This window comes from Streptopelia decaocto (genome assembly GCF_964273445.1).
Source record: "Streptopelia decaocto genome assembly, chromosome: 7".
Lineage (NCBI taxonomy): Eukaryota > Metazoa > Chordata > Aves > Columbiformes > Columbidae > Streptopelia > Streptopelia decaocto.
The window spans coordinates 36,639,973-36,658,219 of NC_138661.1; the positions used below are offsets into that span (position 1 = coordinate 36,639,973).

Here is an 18,247-nt window from a genome sequence, read left to right on the forward strand (position 1 = left end):
AAGCATCCTTCCTGCAAATTAAGACTTGGTAGGGTAGCTTTAGTTCAACTGTCTAAACAAACAATGAAGGTTTTTGATCTAATATGATAAATATGCGAATAAGAACAACATATGTACCCAAATAAATCACCAGTAAACCAGAGTGCTAAGGCATGACACTACTCACAGTTTGTAAATTTGAAGCAGAGAAAAATAGAGAGGTTGACCTTCTAAATAGCTATAGTATTTTTTAAATTTATTTTTTAAATCAGCAATCCATTACTGTCACAGTTGACTCTAATCCAATGGGTAAGAACTTAAAGGAGGCAATCTTCAAGGATCCTAACCTGAGTTACTACATTACAGTTTGACACTATAGCCTTCCCTGGACTGGGATCTGTAACACCTCATATCTCTGTTAATCAAGCTCAAAGAGGGACCTGAAATAACACATTTAAACAGTGGGTTTTATAATGCTTTTTCATAAGGTTGGGAACTAGCTGAAGTGGAATGCTTTTGTGCTAATGGTAAAACTCAAAACAGAATCCAGACAACTTTTCTGCATTATCGTTGACTCTTAATAGGTCTATACACCAAAGCAAGAAACTGTCACACAGTAATTTTTTATATTTGTAGATTCACATAATTAAAACCATAAATTTGCTAAGCAGCATGCCCGTGTATCTGAATAAACAAGTGTCAATCAACATGCTTTGATAACATCTTCAATAAAAGAAACCAAAACTCTTGAAAGAGAGGAAGTAAAAACTGAAAACCCGTTCAGAGGAAAACGGTCTTGCTGTTTAAAATTTCAAAAGTCGTAAACACACCTTACAGAAAGTTAAAATAATTTCATTAGATTCTGTGCTACTTGTGTTAACACTGAACAAGTAAACTTTATGTTCTTGCTAAAGATGTTTCATGCTCAACAGGAGCTCTTTAAGCTGAAACAGCTGCTGGTTTAAACCTTAAGCTCAATGTTGAAAAACTTGTCCTCTAAAACAGAGGGTCAGAGTTCTTCTGCAATACATGTTTCCTAAAGAAAAACTTGCATTAACACTCAGGAGCAGCAAGATAGAAGGGTCAAGGAGAAAAAAAAAAAAGGCATTCCTGCATCACCTTCCGTTTGTTAGGTTACATGACTGATACAGGACTGCAGCTAGTGAGCTTGTGTTCAGCCCTTCTCTTCTTCAAAAAATGTACTCTATCCCTTCCAGTCATTATAACCACACTCTGGAGATGAGACTGATGGTGGACAAACCACGATAAGGATTTAGAAATGAGGAGTAATCCAACTCCTAAAAATCTGCAGACAGCTCTTTTTACTGGAAACTGTTATTTTAGTACAAATCAATTTTGCAGACCAAACTGCAGTCTTATGGCACTGTGGGATAGAAGATAACCTGCCTGAAGAAGGGAAAAGATGGCAAGTAACTCCAAGGACCAGAACAGATGGCCATTATAAAGACTTTGTATATAGAATGAAGGCTTGTTTAAAATCAAGAAAACTTGAAAGGGAGACTATCACTCCAGTTAACTTCTAAATATGTTCATTGAAAATGCACAGAGATTGAGCTACCTGGAATGGCTCTCCTATTTGGGTACACTTGTATTTTCTGTAAAGGTTTAGAGATAAGTTCTGCCTTCAGCCATTGAAGCAAGACTTCACCAGGGTAAGCAAAGATGACTGAAGTACCTGATGGAGAGCAAGTAAATTAAATGCCAAATTGGGCTCTTTTGATTTCCTTTGCCATTTTATGAGATTCCTCATGTATTTTCATCCTGCTCACCCTACTAGACATTCTTGATCACATTCACGGCTGATGGCAACTTGCCCTACTCCCACAGCATTCCTTCCCGCCAAATCACACTTGTCAACCCAATTGTATATATCAAGCCAACAGTAGATGGTTACATCAAGTCCAGTTCTCAATGTATTTATCTTGACCTAGCAGACAAATGTTCCAGGAAAGAGGGCCTCAGGAATGAAGAGACAATTTGCTTAGGAAATCTTTCCAAGTCTGTAAGTAATGCCTAAAACAAGCTTTAACTATCCATGGACTCTAGCTGCCTGGATTCAGTACAAACCAATAAATATGCTCTATGAAACACTTAGGAAAGAGTCAGAAATTAAGAAAGACAATGACCAAAGAAAGAATTATAATGGACATGAAATACAGACTTAGGGAACCAATATCATGGGCTGCATTCCCAAGTTAGTCGTTGGCCATTTGTGGCACTGTCAGCAGTGTGAATTAACCTGTGGTTATCTTCCTAGTAAAAAAGTGATAAGAGTTATTTAATGCCAGAACTGTCTTCTGACATTAAACTTTAAATGTTTATCAATACACTAAGAGCATGGGATGAAGAGTGCACAGCATGCCATGTGTGGAACACAGCTCTCCCTAGGCCATAGTCAGATTCAGACAGTGTCTGAAGCTCAGAAAGTCAACTGTACCCTGGGCTGCATCAAAAGGACTGTGGCCAGCAGGTTGTGGGAGGTGATTCTGCCCCTCTGCTCTGCTCTGGTGAGACCCCACCTGGAGTCCTGTGTCCAGCCCTGGAGCCCTCAGTACAGGGAAGACATGGACCTGTTGGAGAGGGGCCAGAGGAGGCCACCAAGATGATCAGAGGGCTGGAACAGCTCTGCTGTGAGGACAGGCTGAGAGAGTTGGGGTTGTTCAGCCTGGAGAAGAGAAGGCTCTAGGGAGGCCTATTGTGGCCTTTCAACTGAGTAGACTTACAAAAAAGACAGAGACATTTTACCAAGGCCTGTAACGACAGGAGAAGGGGCAACAGTATTTAGCTGAAAGAGCATAGATTTATATTGGATATAAGAAAGACATTTTTTACAATGAGGGTGGTGAGGCACTAGAACAGGTTGGCCAGAGAAGCTGTGGATGCCTCCTCCCTGGAAGTCTCCAACATCATGCTGGACAGGGCTTTGAGCAACCTGATCTAGTTGAAGATGTCCCTGCCCTTGGCAGGGGGGTTGGACTAGATGATCTTTAAAGGGTCCCTTCCAACCCAAACCGTTCTGTGATTCTATGATTCTATGTAGGAACTCCAAAGCTTTCTGCTTTAATATCGAAGTTCTCTAAATCCCTTTTAAGCTGTGAACAGTAAGATCAGAGGAAGCATAGCACTAGAACATACTTCACTCCTCTTAAAGTGAACTTCCCTACAAAGCCCCTTAAAACAACTGACTGCCCAATTAGAGGAAAAGTCCCCAAGGAGCAGATTACTGCAATCACAAATCCCAGCAGTCAGCTTCTACCTTGGTAGTACCATACATTTTAACCATGTAAACCAAAAAGTATTGACTTCAGCAATAGACTCATGTTTGGACAGCCCCTTGCCTGACGCAATGTTAGTCTACCAACTCCTATGTACTTAAGCGATGCCTCTAAGTAGGTGCTTAATGCAGAGCGTTCTGCACCCTTATCTTGACAGTGGTCCCTTCATTTCATAGTGGCCCAGGAGAGTTGGTATCATGTATCACTAGTATCTGTAGGTCAGACATACGCCTGTGTCCAGACTTGTCTGGAATCCCCCATGTCTCTCAGCAGAGGTTCAGCTGCAGCCACGCAGCTTCCAGCCATCTCACAGTGTGAGTTAAGTTTGGTCATGTCTGCTGGCAAAATAAAGTGTATCTGTACATTAAGTGGAGGTTGGCCATAAACTGCTGAAATTCCTAAGGCCATCTTCCTTTTTTGCATGTAATAATTTTTATTTCTTTTTGCTGTCTTCACCTGAACTGGTATTTTTATTTGTATCATTACACCAGAATCAACCTCTGCTATCCCAACAAAAATCAAATTTTGTTTCTGAGGTTTGAAGGTTTTTTTCTGGGGACAGAGGTGGTGTTTGTTTGCTTTTGAATGTAGTGGCATGCACTGGTTTAGCATGGCAGCTTTTATATTCTTAGTTACCACATGTATAAGTAGACTTTGTACAGAAGCCATTAGCTTACAAACATTAATTATTTATATATATATATATATATATATATATATATATATATATAAAGAGTCCTAATGTCTTCAGAGGCTGATTATGCTGCTTTCAGAAGGTTTTTAACTTTCTAACCTCTAAGTAGTGGAGGGAGAGGATGGTGATATACTAGTTAGTTTTGCAATAGTTTCCAAAAATTGCTATGCTTAATGACAGTTTTGAGCAGTGGTTTAGTGTTCTAGCTGTGCAGGTTGATGTTTTTTGGTCTGCTTTTATTTGAGACACAAAGTGAAATGTCAAGAAAACCTTTCTTCCTCTACAGTCTGCAAATAAGCGATCTAAAGAGGAACAATACAAAGTCTCAGAAAATTCTTTGAATAATATCCTACTACAATTATCTGACCAGCTAGAAGAAATGAACTTATAAAAAGCTAAATCTGAAGTGTACATTTTAAAACAAATTTCCTCTACAAATGTTTGACAAGAATATCATGGCAGCACAGGGCACATCTACAGGCTCTGATACAGACAGAAGGAAGGAATAATGCAATGCTTTGAAGTAGTAGATGTCTCCTAAGTTGCCAAAGTAATTACTTCTTGGTTTGCTTTATTAGTTTATGTTTTAAATATTATGCTAATGAAATCCCTGTTAATTATGGACTTTTGTAAATATTTATGCAAACGACTTGACATTTCACATATTGAGAAGCTGCTGAATGGTACATACCAACACAATTAAAATAATGAAGGAGAGTGAGATATTTGGACAGCAATCTGACTTCCTATGTAAAAGTTCCACAACACATAGCGGTGTTTAAAAAAACAAACAAACAAAAACCACACAACAAAAAACCCCAAGAAGAATTAATTATTTGAAGGATAAAGAAAAAAAGGGAAGCGATAGATTATTAGGAAAAGTGCCATAGTGCAGAAATCCTGTAAGAATGTAGAATGGTCTCCAAACTAATGGAAGCTGCACTGTTCTGAACATTTAAAGAACTGTTGAAGCGCTAGAGAACTTGCTGGGATAAGGAACAATCCTCCACTGGCTCTGTAACAGAGGAATTAGATGACCTCATTAAGAAGAAGTCTCTTCTATCTAGGACACTGAAAAAGAAGTCCTGCTGGTTGTTCATATAAGGTAGAAAGACGTTCCACAGACTAAAGCATAACTTCATACAAGCCTTGCGAATTACTCAAAGTGCTGAAAACTCCTGAGAAGAACCAGATATTTGCAGCCGCTGCCAGTGTGCCATAGCATACCATTCCACCGGAGAACTTGGCACTACAGCAGAAAGCTACTTTAAAATTAATTTAGTTTTCATTAATAATAATCCCGGACACATTTAAACCACAGGCCGCCACCCTGCATTTGAATCCTATGAGGTCATGATGCGCAAAAGGAAGAGAGATAGCATAGTTTGAAAAGCAAATGCACAGCACAATGAAAGCAAATACGCATAGCATATAGGGCCTCTGCATTCAGTGCAGCAGATTATATTTAGACTCCTTTAAAAGTCTCTCTCTGGTCACTCACACACCTGTATTTGTTTCATACAGTGCATGTCAGCAGATGGCTTTGCTCCTCAGAGACCCCTCTCCAGAGAAGCAAGATTCAAACACAAGCGCTCTTGCCCTGAGGGCACAGGGCCATGCAGCATCCCTCCCAGTGGGATCAGGAATCTGATCAGCTTGGAGGTTTCTCAGCAGCACAGGCAAAACTGTCTTGGGTCACATCAAATATGGGTTGAGAACAGCGAGGCCAAGATCCTTTCACTTCCTGGTGTGTTTAAGAGAACACAGTTTGGAGGAAGCACCAGGAGACTCTGGCTTAGCACTTCTGCCACTACAAGAGAAAGCAAAAGGCAGTGTCTTCTCCTGAGAAAGCAGCTCCAACTCCATCTGCAGTCTGCTTCCTTCATCACTTTCAAACCCTCCCTCTACCTCCCTGGCCAGGTGAAAGGATCAGTGTGGCCTTACAGAGCTTTAGGTGAGCACAGGGAGCAATGGACTGGTGTCAGCACCTCCCTCAGGCAACCTGCTCATCCAGGCCCATCACCCACTTTGCAGAGCTTATGTCTAGAACTGGCCCCGTGGTGGTCTTATACTTCTGCAGATGTTCCAAAAGCTGAAGTAAAATTCGTATTTAAACACCTAAAGAAAATGCAGAAAGCTGTAGTGGTAATGGCTATTTTTGGACGCCTGTTTTCTTCCTTCTTTTTTTTGGTGCTAAATATCTGCCACATCTATCTATGCCTTAACTATACCAACCCTCCCACTGCTGAACAACAATATGAAAGCTAAGAAAAAGTTACTATAGAAATAAACTTTGGCACACCTTTTCTATTCTGTCTCCTCTCCTGGTCTGAGAGGGATTGCTGCTTCAATATGTTTAACGGCATAGGTCCAATGGTGTTTACAACATTATTGGAACCATGCGAATTACCACCACCAACTATGCTCTCTGAACATCAAGGGCATAAAATAAGTTAAATGATCCCACAACTGACAGCTTTTTTTTTTTTAAATGGAGGTGTGAAAACTGTTTGTGCATTTATTTTATACTGGTAGCTGCAAACATGTTCAATACAATAAAGAGGAGGGAGCTTTAGTACAATTAGATGTTGCTGGGGGCTAAGGCTTCTCCAGCCTCTCCCACTGCTCAGTGTTATCTTCAGCTTTCTAGTGCTAAATGAGATATTAGACATGCTAAGGGCAGTGAGAGAAACACTCATGGATGCTGAATCTTCTTCCGCTTCGATACTGCACTACAAACCACCCAACACTGCCTTGTTTTCTGATAGATGCCATCTACCCAGGACCTTTCAATGGGTTTCTCATATTACAATCCACATGACATGGACACCAGTCTAAATTCCACTCAATACAAGAACCAGTTCTACACTGCCCCACCACTTACTTGCTCTGATAAACAAACAACTGTTCTATAGCACACTATGGTCAACACCAAAGGAAGAGACAAACTGAAGTGCTAAAACAGTTTAGATCCCAAGAATCCGACCTCAGAAAAAAATAAATTAAAAAAAAAATACAAACCTTCCAGAGCATGCTCCCCATTGGGCCAGATGACTTCCCCTCCCCGCCCACCCGCCTCAATTGGTATGTATATATTAGTATGTGCATGTCTATAAAAATCTCAAAAAATAGGTAAAGAAACACTTAATTTTCTATTGTGCATCTTCACTTATCAGCCTGGAACTTCGAGAGCTCAAACCACAAGCTGTTTCCAATGAGTTAACCCTGTTTGAGTGTTGTGAAAAGATCTGTTACTGAACACTTTGAGCCTAAAGAGATGTCTACATTTACAATGACCAATGAGGAGAAAAAAGGGAATAAAAATTGCAACAGTTCCACTGGTGCAATTGGTTTAGTAACTGGGCCACAGTGACAGGGACTTTCTCGCTAGCAATTACGAAGATGGAATTAAACAGATTCTGAAATGCAATTTGCTGTTCTGATTTAGTGAATTTTTTCAGAAGTCTGGTGACAGCCTGCTCACACAAACTGAAGGACCCCCAACTGTCTTCTCAATTGCAAATAAAGATGTTATGTGAGGGATATGATATTTGAGCAGTATTTCAAGAGACAAGCTCCGAGTTGCAAAGATGATTCAGAGTAGTGGGTGAGGAATGTAAACTCCTTTTTGCAAAGCATTTGGTCTGCTAAGCCCTTTATTACCCCACAAGACATGTCCGGTTCTGTCTTGAACAGGAATTCTTTACCAGCTAAGAGACCATGTTTATAGGAGTTAGGTTTAAATACTGCCTGCAGTGCTTATATGTTAACAGTCTTGCTGGGCAGGTCATGTAGGGCTGATGTCTCTTCTCACTTCTAGCTTGCCTTGGAGTAAAGTAAAAGCTGTGCAAACTGGGGACTGCTTTTCTTCTGCCAGGCTAATGTTCTAATTTTGCTAGAAACTCTGCCTCTGAAGAAAACTGGGATATATACTTTAAAGAGGAAATCGGTTAACAAATTTGCCAAACAATCGGCAATTACTTCTCAAGCACAGTGGAAAGCTGGGGAGTACTTGGATGGAGAAGAAAGTGGAAAAGCAAGCAAACTATTCCAGCTTCAAGAAAGGACAAAAGGTGGCAAAAAAGCAACCAACCTTCTGGCATAGGAAATCCTGGCCTATTCAGAATAATCTAAGATCGTGGAGGGAGACAGCCAATAAAACTGTTCAACAGAATAGCTTCCTAAGCAATTTAGGAAATAGCTTTTTTCACAGACCTCCCCACCCAGAAGTAAATCCTGTCTAATAGCTGGACTGAACAAAACAGTTTCCAGCTGAGAGGGGATGACTCAATGCAGCCTACTGGGAGGATACCTCTAAATTATCATTATTTGCAAAAGGCAGCAGAATTTGTTCCATTTTCCTGGCAAAATACCAACACAGGTAACCGCATTCCTCCAACTTGAAATATGTTTGCAATTGTCTGACCGGTGTATTCCTGCCTGCTTTTCTTCATCTTTTGTGTAGTAATGTTGCTAACCATTCAACAGCTAGTACTTGCTGCACCTGTACTTGAAAAAAAAATAATCTATTTCAGAGCTATTGTTAAGGATGCAGCTCTGTAAAAAGATCTATGCTTGCAAAAAAAGTTGCTATTTACAAATAGCTGATATAATTGAAGAGAGTAGTATCATAAATATTTATAGCAACACGATGTCTGAATTCGACTAGAAGGTAGAAATTGGTTAGAGAGACATTTTTATTTAAAATACCAACCAACAGTACAGGACATTACATCATCCTGTCCACTTCATACAACATTCCACCCCCTCAGATCACAGACCCAGACATTCCTATTTTAAGCTGGGACATGAGAACAAGGAGTTTTCCATTGAAGCTGAAGCTTTCTGAGGTCTCCGCATCCCTACACCAAGACTTTCCCTGAGAAGGACGCACAGAAACCTCTCTAGCAGAACAATTATTCTGAATCACACTATAAGATTTAAGAAAGGATGTTTCATCACATTCAAAACAGGCACCACCCTTCATGAAGAGCTGAATGAGGAAGAGTTTCAATAAGCCCATTACCACAGGTGATTTGGATGGCCAATGAGTCATTAGCTACAGAAGCTGAATCTTTAGGTCTAACAAAACAAAGCTGGTGAGTTCCATTACAATGTTTCAATAAGGGAACTGCTCAAGTTACAAGAGACTAAGACATACACAGTCCTACTACAGGATCTTCTGATGCCATTATGCAATCACTGAGGGCAATCGACATGAAGCAATTGGTTTTGTAACTGAAATGTTGCAAGTTTACCGACACCCTTCCTCAAGTTACAAGAACTAGAAACAACCAAGCTGACCAAAACATAGATGACATTGTTTAGTGGCAATTCTAGCTATCACTCTTTGTGTAAAGGTCTCAGATAAAAGGTTTGTCATCAGCAGCTGCCTGGGAAAAAAAGCTGTCAAGAGCATCACGGCCAGATAAACACAAAATCCCAAATCCAGAATTTATAAATGGAGTCAGGACAAGTACCGTGACATGCACAAAATGTAATTCTACAGTCCACATGTAAAAATTTACAGATGAAGAACTAATTTAAATGTATGTAACCTTTGTTTTAAGTAAGAGGAAATTCCATAAGTAGTGGTAAACCAGTGTCAGATGTAAAAGGAAATCACACAAATTAAAAGGAAAGCAGGCAGAAGTCGCTATAAACCCTACACCAGGACAGAAGGCCGAGGTACTGGTATATTTAGCAGGACCATCTTCAGGACTTCTGGACTGCAGCATCGAATGTGGGCTAAATAAGTAATCCAAAATTAGAATGGCATGTTCCTCAAAACCCTGCCATTAACTAAATCTTTTAGAGGCTAGCCATCCTCTCACCTGTGGATTACACAGCTGTGATTAACAGCCTCTGAAAATGAAACAAAATATTTTCATTTTACCTCTAACACAGCTTGTAATTTGCTCTCACCACTGCTAGAGCACCTGAGACCACAGGATAGCACTCAGTTGTACTTATTACCACTAAAATGTATAGTTTAAACTGTCAGAGCCATTAAAAACACAAACAGTAGTACCTTCCCTGAAATCTTGAGTCTTTCAATCAAGATTCAACACCCTTCTATAACAGCACAGCCATCTGTTTCAACAGAAGAGATATGCTGATGGTGTGTGGCTTAGTGTCCTCTTGCCAAACCCTACACAGTACTAGATCAAATTAGGCACTGACGAACTGTGGCATCTACACCACTACTGTTAGATCCCACGCATATTGCTGCTTCTCTTTAACATCCTTCTCCTATATTTCCACACAGAGGTGAGCTTGTGCTACTTGCTTAGCATGCCTTCCCCACCATGGGAAAAGGTCAGAAGTGAGCTAAAAGTGGTCATTTTCCACCAGCTGACAGTGCTCCTCCACCCAGAAATGAGAGTAACTGCTCTACATTAGAAACCAGCAGGAGGGTTTTGGTCTAAAAGGAAACAATGAGGGGAAGAGAGGCAAATGCACTGGAGCTGTAAGGAGCAGCCTGTGAACCCAGCACCATTTCATTCTGCAAGCTTCATTATGACATGAAATTTCTTAGTAACAGATCCTAAGTTCTTCAGTGAATTTAGAAGCTGGGAGACAAGAGGCAGGAAAGACACACCCTGCTCTAGCCGCTGCTCTTCATCAGCTCATCTAGAATATTTAAATGACCATTATATGAGAAGAGAAAGACAATCAGTATGATAAAATATTCAAATGGCCTTGTCCACTGTTATCCAGGGACAGTATTAGGAATTTGTACACTCTCCCCAGCTTTCATCAGATTTACTCTAGATTCAAAGGCTGAACGAGAAGAGCAATTTTTCAAAAAACACAAATGAGCATTTGTCAGAGACCTACCTTCCCCCTCTCCCAAATTCCAAAACAACAAAACTTACCTGCTTCTGGATCTGGAGGAATCCTCCACATATACAAATTGAAGTCATCAGAGCCCGAAAGGATATACTGTTAGGAATAAAAAGAAAAGCAGTTTACCACAAAGTATCACCTGAATTATCTTATTTTATTGTTGATCTAGTTTCTCCAAACCAAAATTGAGAGAAAAAAAAATTATATTCATTCTTTCCACCTTGCTAATCAACTTGCCCTTAAATGGGCATGAGGTATGAGCACAAAAATGTTGCACGCATATAAATGGACCAAAATTCAAAAGTACGCTTCATGTACCTAAAGTTTTCTGACCAAAGGGTATGTTTGCTTTGCTAGATATAGCTATGGATTTTGGTTGGCTCTAATACAAGCATGTCTAGATCAAACTCTCATATCTTGCAGACTGCAACTCTGGTCTTTTTTTTAAATGGCAAAGTCTTTCATCCTTTTTTCTCATCTCCTGAACTACTAAGGAAAACTCCATCAAACACATACCTAAGAAGAGAGCTAGCATGTCCATTAACACAAGCACCACATGCCTGGCTCATCAGTCTACTAAAACCATCAAAGGTCAGTCACTGAGAATAATCTCGAACACTGAGCAAAACCAAAGCTGGACAGTCACTGTCAGCAAGTCTCAAGCAGTTTAAAAAACCACATTTATCACCCTGTTCATTTTTTTCCTGGTTATAGTTACTCTGAAGAGATGGAAGGCTGCCCTTTTTCAACAGTGCATAAACAATAAGCAATCTCTTTATTGCACAGAAGTTTAGGCAATATGCAATTCAAAGTAGCTTAATACACTACAAACATGCACTGAAATGACAGGTGACATTTGACATGGTAAAAAGCTTATGAGATGCCACAAACTCTGCCTTGTCTCCAAATATCTCTTCTCCAATAAACTGCACTCCCTGTCATTTACTTCTCTCCCAAATTAGAGATGAGATGGCACACAGTGGAACCAAGGGCAGATTCCAATTCCAGTTATATTGCTGTAGACAGTGTAAATCTCTAGCCCTCAAGTGACTTAAGGCTTGTTCTTCATCAATATAGTCCAGAAGTTAGGGTTTGCATTTTAGTGTAGAGAGAAGGGAGAAAAGGAAATAAATTGAGCAAGTTTGTCCCTTTTATAACCTTTGATAAGAGACAAATTCTGTTTTGTTTGGCTCAAATATAACTGGTTCCTGTCTTTCATTCTCCAGGGATACATAAACTCATCAGGCAAAGTAACATCAACCAATGAGGAGACAAGTACTGGAATAACACAGGACTGAGAAGCAAATAAACAAAAAATATACCCTAACAAAGAGAAAACGGCCATAAATTTGCATACATTCTGTTTGCAATACTAATTACATCCGTGCAGTGTTTGGATGTTTCCAGCCACAAAAATGCAATAACCAACCACTAAAATCCCTTCTCTGGTTTCCTACCATGACAATCCAACCATTCTTTTTTCTCTTATTTTTAAGGACGCAGGATGTGAGTAAGCACTTATGAATGCAACTCTGCTCATTTTGACAGATAAGCAGCACTGATCAAACAAGAGTTCCTTTAAAAACTTGTGTATGCTAGTTCTGCAGCACTCACAGACCCATCCTTTCCAAGCCAGAAAGTTATTTCTACAAGCCAACATGTTCCAGCACTTAGGCAGCTCACCTCTGCCAAAGTGACCTGTCAGTGCCAGGAATATGTACTTCCCTTTCATTTGGCTGCTCATAAATGTGAGCCCACAGCAGGCAGAGCCACTGTGCCAAAACTGCACAAATTAGGGCTCACATAGGCAACCTCCCAGCAATCAGAAAGAAAACACCTCTAATGTGTTTTGTTACACAAGAAATGCTACATGGAAAAAAAAAAAAGTCTTGTTTAAAGTTATAAAGATGTTGCCAAGTATTAGTATTTATTACCAAATTGTGCAGTTGAAGCAGCAGCTAGTTTGCCTAGGACATGGGGAAAACTGGAGACTTCTGAAACAGGTAAAAAACTCAGTATCTTTAATTTATTACAATAATGCGACCCCTTCTTCCCCCGCCTCCTTTTTTTTGAACCAAACAAGTTCTAATGACTTCTCAATATGAGAGTCATTTACCACTTTATGTGATAAATCAAACAAACCTATCAACAATGACAGGCGCGAAGTGGCAGACTTCAGATATCCTGCACCAGACACACAACACAGAAAAAAGCACATTACGTACGTGCAGGGAATGAAGTGTCTGTGAGACTCTTCAAACCAGCAAATTGATTTGCAGAGGAACACGCTTTTCCTGTAAGACTCAATGGCCAGCTGTTGAGGAAATCTGACAAATCATTGCCCACCAAACAAGAACGTACCAGCCGCCAAGAGTGCTGATCTAAGTATGCTCCGCCTTGCTTTGGTGACAGCAAAATTTAGAGTGCCCTTGCAGTGACATGGACTAATGGCAATCTGACTGCACTTTCAAAAGCGTAACCAGGAGATCAAGGCAAGTGATTATTTTCCTTATGTGGCACTTTTGAGGCCACATCTGGAGTATTGTGTCTGGTTTGGGTCCCCTGATGCAAGAGTGACACTAATGCATCAGGCAGAGAGTGGAGGAGGGCTGGTGAGCCTGAAGGGACATGACCTGAGAGGAAAAGTGAAGGGAACCGGCCTTGTTTAGCCAGAAGAAGAGAAAGTGAAGGGACAGAGTGGACCTCAACAGTCTCCCACAGTCAGAAGGTGCTCACAATTTAGAGAATTTAAAGAAAAAAAATGGCAAAGTATCTTAAAGATGCTCACCGAATCATGGAATGCCTGAGGCTGGAAGGGACCTCCAGAGATGATCAGGTTCAACCACCCTGCTCAAGTAGGGTCACTTAGAGCCGACTACCAAAGACCATGTCCCAGTGGCTTTTAAATATCTCCAATGGCAGAGATACTGAGTCCAGCTACCTCCAGCTGAGATAGTTCTAACCTACTTAAAAGCACCATGAACTCATTCATGTCATTACTGTTTTCTAGCCCTATGACATTTGCACCAATCAAAGACACTTGGCCAAAGTATTGTGGAGAAAATTAAGATAAAATAGGCAGGAATTAATAAAATATCTGCATTACAATTTATGTCTACTCACAGAGCAAAGCTCAGCTCAGGATCTGAGCTGTTCTGAAGAAGTACTTAGGGGTTTAATCTTGCAACTGAGACAGCCATCAGTAAGTGCCAAAAGCATTAATTGATATGGTCACATACACAAGTTTGATGTTGTAAGCAATGGGCTACGAGTTGTGAACTTTAATATAAATTTAAATCTTACTTTGATCACTAGCTCTGCCAGTAATCATCAGCAATAGATCGCATTCCACAAAATATCCAACTATTTGGTATCTCTGCCATTCCATTGCCACCATTGTACCAGCCAGCATTGTTTTCCAGTGTCTTTCCCTGTTTGGATACCTCTGGGCTGCATGCTTCCATGCTGTTCTCACAATATAGGATAGAATCCCCAAATGCATTCCTTTTGTCCTTTTCTGTAAGGTGAGAGAGGTCTGAGAAGTAGAATGTGGCTTTTCAGACAGAGACCAAGGGACTGTCAGAAGCACTTCATGACTGAAGCTATTGCAAGAAAGAGATGCCAGCTGAAGCTTCAAGAGCAGACAGCCAAGCTGCTAAAGCCAGAAACACGCCTCTTCCATGACATTTGAAAAAGAAACTCAGTTCCAACTAGTACCCTCTGCACCAGACAGTGGGAACCCAAGGTCTCTGGAGAGCACAGCTGAACTGACGTTACTAGGACATTTACACGACCATCTGTGAAAATCTCTCTTTGATATGTTCATTATTAGTATAGCAATAAGCCAGTACTTTTCCACGCTAGTTGAATAAGTTGGAGAATAAGGATTGAGAAAACACAAAAGTCAGTCCATATTACCAGAAAACTAAAATAAATAATTGCTATGAAGTGCGCCAAGCCCTAGTCAATAAGGCTGCAATCCTGAGGGAATGGAGTAGACTTTTTAAAAGGAAGGAACATAAAGGAAAGAAAAATAAGGGGTTGGGGTGCGGTAGATGAAAGAATGTCATGCTGCATATGCTTAGACTCTAACTGTGGCCAAGGATTTTTGGTCATGAGGGGATGTGCAAAAAACAGTAATTCCTAGCAGAGTACCTTGTAGTCACTTACTTCAAGAAGAAAAGCCCAGATAATCGAATCACAGAGGCAAGCCAGTGAGAGGCAAAACCATTCACAGAAACAAGTAAATGTCTCAGACAGTGTCCACTCTCCCTCTTGCCCCCCTCCCCCTGAAAGATGAACTCCAAGCAGAGCACAGCCCCAAGAACCAGTGTGGTGCTGCATTCTGAATCAGACCAGACACTGCACAAGGAGCTCAGATGCTCAGATGTCTGGAGGGAAGAGACCAATATTAAAACCACCTGTTTCTTTGTCTGCATTTTTGCTGCTGTATCTGACCAGAACTTCGGAAATCAACATTCATAATATTCACATGAAGATGAGATTACACAGAAAAACAGTTGCTAATAATTAATATTGGACTTTTTTTAGAAGGGAGAAATCAGCTTCTATGTCTAGCTGTTAGCAACAATGACAGGAAAAGGCTTCCAGATGACTACAAGCTGCTGATTCAGAAGTTTGCCTTAGAAGGAAGAAAACTCTCAGGCGTGGTTAAGAGTCCGCTGCTGGAGAAAACACAAATTCAGTCTGAGCTTCGAGTATGCATAAAATGCTTAAAATGAACTACCATCAGGAACCTGGCAGAATGATTTCAGACTAGTGCTCCCCGCTCGTTCCACTGTAACTCTTCTCATTTTCTCTCTCCCCAAGGAAATTACAGCAGTTGATATAAATAAATGGAGATCTAATCTGCTGCTGCTATGGTCTTGTAACAGTAGCATTAACATTGCATTTTGCAGAGTACTACCACTCCGGGGAATTTATTTTTGTTCTTACCACTTCCAGTTTGAAAGCTTTCAAAATCCCACAAGCTACATTACCTCAGGTGCTACTGAATATAGAGTATTTCAATACAATTGTATCTAAATCAAACCTTATTTTATAGTTTCCAACGTCCAAATTTCCTGTTTCCATAAAATTTGCTCTTACTACATTTTTAAGCTTTTGGCCCTAGAAAAGGGACCAGCAGACATGGATCATATTTCAAAAAGTATCAGCAAGTCTTTTGAAAGGCCTTACTAACGTAGTGGAGAACAAGAGAATGTACAAGAATTTGTCTTAAAAGCACAAACCAAAAAGTGCCATAACCATGTAATTGTACATGGACAAATGAGACCATGGGTAATTGTACAGAGATGAGAACCATTTGAAAAGTGATTGCTGTGAAGTTATTAACAGGAAAATGCTTTTCAGAGAGACTCAAGTTCCATGCTGCTGCTTACAGCTTTACAAACAAGTCAGCTCTGAAGGAGACTAAACTTCCTAAATCTCAGTTCCCGCTCAAGCGTGTCTGTCCTTTCCTCAGAAGGGCCAATGAAACTTGAGGCAGAAAAGATGAGAGTAGACAGAATTTTTCTCAGGCTTTTAGCTAGCTGTCCCTTAGCTTCTTGAAGTAATGCAAAATCCACACAATGGGGAAGAAGCACACAGGCATCCAAATTTGAAACAGCTCTGCTGCTTCCTTGCACAGCTCCTTTAAGAGGTAGGATGTACAGTCCCTCTGTATATTGCCTGTAACATAATATAACTCATGGGTGGGGAGTAGGCTTTTGTTTTTCTCCTATAACAACAGATAAAGAATCTGGACTGGTGGCTGTGTGCTAGGCTCAAGTTTGAACTCCTCGTGGGGTTATGATAAGAGCTGCCTTGCACATCTTCTCTGTGGTGTGATACGCATGAGGAAACCACAGTTTGACATGAAACATCACTGAAGTCTGAAAAACATTGATTATTTGTCTGAAAGAGACCAAAATTCATAGCAACCAGCACTTTGGAGAAGGAATCCACTTACATGAAGAAGAAAAAAACTGTGTATTTTTCCAAGGAGGAAAGGTTTCCTAAGGAAACAGGGCTTATGCTATTTTGTTCTTCATGGCATCTCTTCCTCTCCAAGAACTTTAAAGCATAGTGGCCAATTTCAACTTTGATAGAGGACCTATGCGTTCCAGAATTATGAGCTGCCTAGAAACATTCTTTTACCAACAGGCAGCCAGAGAGAGAGAGAGACCTTGTAAGTAATCACTGAGAGCAAAGCAGTACCTTAATTACAACTCCCTACTAAACATGAGGAAACCCATATGGGAACCCAACCTTGAACCCAGCAAAATCCCAGGGATATCACCACAATCTGCTTCTCATGGAACTATTTCAAAGGGTCTAAGAGAGCAAGCTATAAATAAAAGCAAAAAGAAAGGTCACCTTATATACACATATACATTTGTGTGTGTGTGTTTGTATGTGTGTATATATATATATGTATATATATATTTTATATATATATAAAGAATATCACAACCATGAATACAAGTCTTGCTGTACATTACATATTTTGTGTGAAAAATGTTTGACAGAATACAACAAGAATTTTTTTATAGCTGCTTCCAGGCCTTCTGTAATGCCAAGACTGCTTTACACATCTTCCTTATAAGGCTTCCCTTGCTATTTTCTCCATTTTAAAAATATGACTGATGCTTAATTTACCATTGAAACAGAATTTAGTGTTAATTCTGCATTCCCCACAGGTAGAAAACCCACAGATCTGTTTTCAAATAATCTTTCTATTGTTGGAGTAGCAACTGACCAGAGGGGAAACAAGGTAAGGACACATCTAGGGAGGAGGAAAAGATTAATTACTATTCAAAAGCAGCAAGAAGCAAGCAAACAAGGAATCAGCAAGATAACACAGCTTTTTTGAGATGGACAACACCAGTGGAATAAAAGAAAAAAACAGGATCTCCCACAGAGCAAAGCACTCCCTTCCTTTCCTTAAACAATTAAGAAATAAACAACAGTCAGTCAATTGGTGGAGTAATTTCATCTCTGCAATTCCTGACCTTCCTGTCGGCTTTTACCTTTCTGCTGCTGAATCTAGGCTTTTAGTATAAAGTTCCCACTGAGTATAGCTTGAAAAGCTGCTCTAATGAACATCTGCTGACCTTCTCAGCAGGTATGTTGCTACCTACATCCCTTGTGCCAACATCAATGCTCCTGACACAGCAGTGGTTGAGTTCAGTAAAATCCCTTACAAATCGCAACCAGTCATTCAATACCTTTCTCTTCATTTATGTATTTCAACCAGCTTCTACAGGGGTCAGGTGGGTGCCAGCAGAGCCCAAGTAAAGCCTAGGACCTCCCCTCTCAAAGGTATACTGTCTTGTTTTTACCCTCAGACTGCAACCCTGGTGGCTGCCTCTTCTTTTAGAAGCTCTCACTTTTACCAGTCAAGAAGTTCCTCTCCCCAAGGCAGCTA

At 40.3% G+C, this 18,247-nt stretch overlaps 1 protein-coding gene across 3 annotated transcripts in view; it reads right to left on the bottom strand.

Moving 5' to 3' along the window:
* The window catches only part of DCAF5 (DDB1 and CUL4 associated factor 5), a 77,311-nt gene that overhangs the window by 8,033 nt on the left and 51,031 nt on the right, over nucleotides 1–18,247 (bottom strand). For all 3 annotated transcript variants that reach the window (XM_082058501.1, XM_082058502.1, XM_082058503.1), the window contains exon 7: nucleotides 10,848–10,914. In XM_082058501.1, the coding sequence (XP_081914627.1) occupies nucleotides 10,848–10,914 (67 nt within the window). The remainder of the gene's footprint in view (nucleotides 1–10,847; nucleotides 10,915–18,247) is intronic.